Source organism: Neolamprologus brichardi, chromosome 10 (assembly GCF_056152115.1).
Source record: "Neolamprologus brichardi isolate AB-2024 chromosome 10, ASM5615211v1, whole genome shotgun sequence".
Taxonomy (NCBI): domain Eukaryota; kingdom Metazoa; phylum Chordata; class Actinopteri; order Cichliformes; family Cichlidae; genus Neolamprologus; species Neolamprologus brichardi.
Window position 1 is genome coordinate 21065272 of NC_142113.1, and position 5554 is coordinate 21070825.

A 5554-nucleotide genomic window follows, 5' to 3' on the forward strand; every position below is an offset into this window, starting at 1 on the left:
TTTCATGTTTAAATTTGTATCAAAAAGCCTTTTTACGCCAGACCAAGAGGAAAGTTGGAGAGTGAAGCAATGACATAAAGCTGCTTGTAATTGACATGTGGCAGGTCAAGCTTCCCACAAAGAAACACGATGAGCATCCATACAGTGTTTTAGTTTTCAGCAGTTCAGCAGTCTTGTGCATGGTGGACCTTCAGCTGATAGCTGTTTGTGCCCATCAGCAGCGTTCCCTTCAGTACCTGAATCTTCAAATTGCAGCTGTTGGCTTCATTTAATGTTCTTTGGCTTCACTCTTTACATAAACTCAAGGAAAAATAGAAAGATCGTATTTTTCTTTGGAAAAATTCCATCTCAATGTTTGACTTTGCTTCCAGACATGCCACTCATCACGTCCAGATCATGTGACGGGAGGTACCCCCTCAAGTCACTCCTGCTCCCCAGTTTCTGAGAGGTCAAGCTGATGCACATCTGGCATTTCCTGTTTCCTCTCCTCCATATGCCCCCGAGTGGCAACCACACACACATACACCCACACAAAATCACACACACAAGGACACCTACTCATTCTCTTAAACATCTGCGCCCATTCAAAGTTATTTTATAACAGCAATGAACCCAACACACAGTCCAACAGGTAGACCTCTGTTCCACACTCAAATGTTTCCATTGGACTGTAAAGTCTTCCAGCTGGTATGGACTTGGTAGAAAGACGGGGGAAAGAGAGGAGGGAGGGAAATGGAAGAAAATGAGAAAAGAGTAAAAAAAAAAAATAGAAGCGAAGAGAGAAATGAAAAAGATGATGACAGACTGAGAGGAAGAAAATCTGAAAGGCAGGTGGGGGAAAGAGTCAGAAGAAGAGGGGCAAATTCTGCATCTCACAATGCTGGAGACACTTTTCATCCTGTGGATGCTGTGCAGGGCTTAAAGGCTGTGTGAGACTGCATACGTGTGTCCAAAGCCATTGGCAAGATGGGGGACAGAATGGTGCCGTATGGTTTTCATAACACACTCTGAGGGTTTTCAATACCAACCCTGCTCCCCACCTCCCAAGCCCCACTAACCCATCATCCCCTCAACTATTCCCTCATAGTCTCACATACTTTACCAGCCCCCTCTGCTTTTTCCTCTACGTAGCTTCTCCGCCTTTACACCCCAACCCCCCACCCCCATCTTTCTCTTCTCCTAAGGTTCTCTCAGAACTTTGCAGAGGCTTGAAAGCCTGAGCAGGATCAGATGCAGTGCAGGATTTCTGTCCCTGAAATTCCCCTAAATTCATACAAGGATCAACTTTATCTATTTTGGACTTAGCTCAAGGATAGATAGACCCATTCAATCGTTTTTCTTTAATTCTGGACTCTACTGGTAACTCACTGGACTGTTTTTTGGACTCTACTGGACTAAATTGGACATTCCGGGGTTAATTCTTTGTAGTAAGCTCTTATAAACTCTGAGGCAGCAGTATTGGCAGTTTGAATGGATTTATTTTACACTGCAGTTCCTTAATTTTTGAAGAATCTGGCCATCCCAGATAAAATAAGGCAAAGAAAAATAGCTTCAAATAGCTCCTTTAGACCAAATTATGTATTTATTTCTTTTAAAAAAAAGTTAAGTCTGGAGTGGAAAACGGTAATTTGTAAAACTAACAATAGAAGCTCAGTTTGGCTCAGGTGAGTTTCAATAACAGAGCAGAAAAGAAACCAGCTGCATTACTGGAGTATTTGTTTTGACAGTAAGGTTGGCATTCTCATTTAGATGTTGGTGTAGTTTAAACTTCATGTCTTGGAGGATGCAAACAATCATCAGAAGCAGCAGCAGTTGCAGCAGGATGAGTCTTCTGTGCGTGCTGTGGCTGCTGACGGTCTGTCTGGCTCCTGGGAGCCGAGCTCAGAGGCTGAAGGAAGCAGAGAGGGAGAAGCCAGCAGAGAAAGTTCCGCTTATGGAGAGCGATGGAGTCTGTTACCAAGAAGGATGTTACGCTGTCTTCCTCCAGAAGAAGACCTTCAGGGAGGCTGGGCGCAGCTGCCGAGAGCGCGGAGGGACCTTGGCGACGATTTATAACCAAGAAGCTGCAGCTGTCGTCCACGACCTGCTGTCAGCCATCGAGACACAGGGATCTGAGTCAAAGCTTTACCTCTGGATTGGGTTGCACAGACCTCCACGTCAGTGTTCATCCACCCGACCGCTCAGAGGATTCGTCTGGGTCACAGGCAAAGTCTCATCTTTTTTTAAATTTGAGCTTTCACTCTTTATAACATTGACATCCATTCACCATTTTAATAGTGTTTGAATAGACTTTTATGTTGATATGTTGTTGTTTTTTAATTAAAACCTACAGATGTCACACTATATGTTCCTCTATAATCTTTCTGTCAGACTTTGATACCTCGGCCAGTCTGGCTGGACGGTATTTAGATGAACTACTTTTGTTTCACAGACACAGCTGGTGCAGTAGACAATGTGGAATCCATTTTTTTGACCTCACTGCTACCCCTCAGTCTGATTTAGTCATTATGGAAACCTCACCCACTTAAAAAACAGACGCTTTTTATCATCACTCAAAGTGTCTGCCTTGTTCTTCTGCTGGAAATCAAATCCAAAGAGAAATGCAACCTTTTTTATTATTCTTCAGTTATAATTTAAAGGACTGGCGTCACCAAATTACAAAGCCATGTTTGCTCTCTTTTCCATATAGTGGTAACTAGATACTAAGACTTCACACCCGTTAAGGTAACTGCAGATGCAGACTTTTCTGCCTAGTTTGTTGCAAACAGTTTATTTACTGTGGAGGAATGAATGTTGTAAATGTACATATGTGTGCACTCAGATGTTTCCATATGATAGACTTAACCTTGGATTCAGTGTTTACGGTTGTGCTAGGTTGTACCACTGCAGCACATTCCTGAGAGAGTAAACAAACTCCTTAAATATATATTGCAGGCATTTCTGCAGCCTGCTTGTTAACAGAACAGCTTAGAGGCAAACCTCCCCATCATTTTGTTGGGCCCACCACCCACCTCCACTCTCGTGGGGGGTAGAATACAACATTATTTTGCTGTGGCGTTTTTTTTTTTGTTTTTTTTTTGTTTTTTAAGTGCCTGTGAGTCAGACTTTGTTTTGACTTTGGCGACTCCTAGAGGCAAATTTAAAACACACAAACACACACACGTATACACATTTGAATGCAATTAATGACTGCGCAAATTTTCCAAATATGACAATATCAGCACATGTAGACTGTAAATATGGGATCTTTGTTTATGATAAAGGTCATCCTTTAAATGTGTCGAGTAGCTCTCAAAACTCAAATACACAGTAAACTTGCATATTTTATTTTATTTTATTTTATTAATCTTTGTCTTTGTGTTTTACAACAGGAGACCAGAATGTCCAGTTCACCGACTGGCTCAAAGAATACTCCCCATCAACTTGTGGAGTCTATCGCTGCGTTTCCATGATTGTTCACACATCTGAGAGCGGGCGTGAGAGCGAAGAAAACTTCCAGTGGCTTGACGGCTCCTGCTCGGTTCCACTGAATGGCTATGTTTGCCAGTACAACTACAAAGGCATGTGCCCACCTCTTGAAGATGAGGGTAGAGGTTCACCTGTTTACACCACCCCATTTTACCTTGCCAGCAGTCTGCTGACTCATGTGCCATTTGGGTCTGTGGCCACCGTGCAATGCCCTGCAGACGGCGCAAATCCAGATCCTACTGAGAAGACTGCTCTGTGCATCCAGAGAGACGACGAAACAGTGGGCTGGTCCACCGATTCTCCACTTTGTCCACCCATTGAGGAACCACAGAGCCAAGACTGGTGTAGCAAGAACCACGGATGTGAGCAGCACTGCCAGAACACAGACACAGATTACTACTGTTACTGCTCTGAGGGCTTCACAGTAGATAAGGATGGATACAGCTGCAAGCCTGACACGCTGAGCCAAACCAACCCACCTGAGCTATCTGACTCTGCAGGTCCCACCGACTTGCCTCACATCAACCCGGCCTGTGTGGAGATGGGGTGTGAGTATAACTGCATGGAGACCCAACGGGGTCTTCGGTGCACATGCCCCCCAGGTTATCAAATGGCTCCAGATGGCCGCAGGTGTTCCGATGTAGATGAATGTCAGCAAGGACCGTGTCCCCAGCTCTGTGTCAACATCCCAGGTACCTTCCACTGCACCTGCCTTTCAGGGTATCAGCCAGACGACGAGGGCGAGTGTGTGGATGTGGATGAATGCCTCGATGATGGCAGCTGTGAGGGTGTGTGTGAAAACACAGTGGGGTCCTTCAGGTGCATGTGTGGCGCTGGCTATGAGGTGGGCAGCGAAGGAGAGTGTGTAGATATAGATGAGTGTGCAAGGGGGTCGCCCTGCCAACAGCACTGTCTCAACCTCATCGGAGATTACGAGTGTTTCTGCGACAATGGCTACGACCTGCAGTTAGACAGACACACCTGCCAGCCTTCGCTTGAAGACGAAGAGTATTCTACTCTGACCCCCGACCCAGGTAACTCTGTTCATGTAGCCATCTTTGACCATGATATTCCCTGGTCCTCTTCATTCACTCCTGACCCAAACTTTGAAGTTGACACCAACTTTGATGCTGACTGGGTGACAGAGGCCCCTGAAGGACTTCCCCCTGATGGGTCTCACAGGTCAGGAAATCACCTAAACCAGTGGGACACCCTGTCACCCAGGGGATATCAGACATCCCCGTCCCCGACGCAAAAAGGCAACATAGACAATGAAATTAATAATGGTGTGGATGCTGATGCAGGAAGTAGAGACTCTGGTCCAGGTGTGGCAGAGGACACTGCAAATGGTTCAAATTCAGAGGAACCTAACATGGGTGGTGCAGAAGAAGCTAGCGTCAAAGCTACGGCAGAAGCAGAGTCTGCTGAAGGTCAACGGAAGCACGACAAGAGCTGGCTGCTCGTGGCCCTCCTGGTGCCCCTGTGTGTGTTCCTGGTAGTAATGCTAGCTCTGGGGATTGTTTACTGCACCAGCTGTGCTGTGGACAAGAGCCTTCGCTTTTCAGACTGCTATCGCTGGATACTCCCCACAACGCCTCCTGAGAGGAGGGAAGTGAAAACCCAAGCATGAAACCAAAAATAATCAAACACGCACGGATGTCCTTAAAATGCAAATGTCTGTTAAGATTTGTCTAAAACTGCTATCCACTCATCAAGAAAACTTTTCACTTTTGTCCTCTTGCACAGCTTTTGTAAATAATGTAGTCTGCCATCATTTTTTTTGTTTTGTTTTTGTTTGTTTTGTTTTTTTTTAGAATTCAATAAAAACCTTTAAAACTGAAGAAACTTTGTGTGCTTTGTGTTGGTTTAAATGAAGATGAAAGGAAAGAATGTGTGGTTGTGGTTTTAAAGCTCTGTGTGCTAAGCAGCTGAAAGACTGCTGATTTTTCCTAAGCCAAAATTTCAATATCAGGGCCAGAAATGAAGAGGAGGAGATGGTGTAGGGCTGTCAGGAAGGGCAGGAGGCGCTGTTGAGTGATAGCCCAACGAGTTTGTAGGATTTTGACCCTTCGATGTTCCGGTTGTG

General features: G+C 45.1%; 1 protein-coding gene across 1 annotated transcript; it reads left to right on the forward strand.

Moving 5' to 3' along the window:
• The first annotated feature begins 1191 nt into the window (after window positions 1-1191).
• On the forward strand, window positions 1192-5274 carry LOC118453799 (uncharacterized). Its single transcript, XM_035905347.2, has 2 exons — window positions 1192-2204; window positions 3372-5274. The coding sequence occupies exons 1-2, from the start codon at window positions 1772-1774 to the stop codon at window positions 5096-5098; spliced, it is 2160 nt and encodes a 719-aa protein (XP_035761240.2). The 5' UTR covers window positions 1192-1771; the 3' UTR covers window positions 5099-5274.
• Window positions 5275-5554: the final 280 nt, after the last annotated feature.

Excerpts from the sequence above, each read along its gene's own strand:
- LOC118453799 (XM_035905347.2), top strand. The coding sequence starts at position 1,772 with ATGTCTTGGAGGATGCAAACAATCATCAGAAGCAGCAGCAGTTGCAGC. Across the intron at positions 2,205-3,371 it reads AGGATTCGTCTGGGTCACAG|GAGACCAGAATGTCCAGTTC; the intron begins GCAAAGTCTCAT and ends GTTTTACAACAG.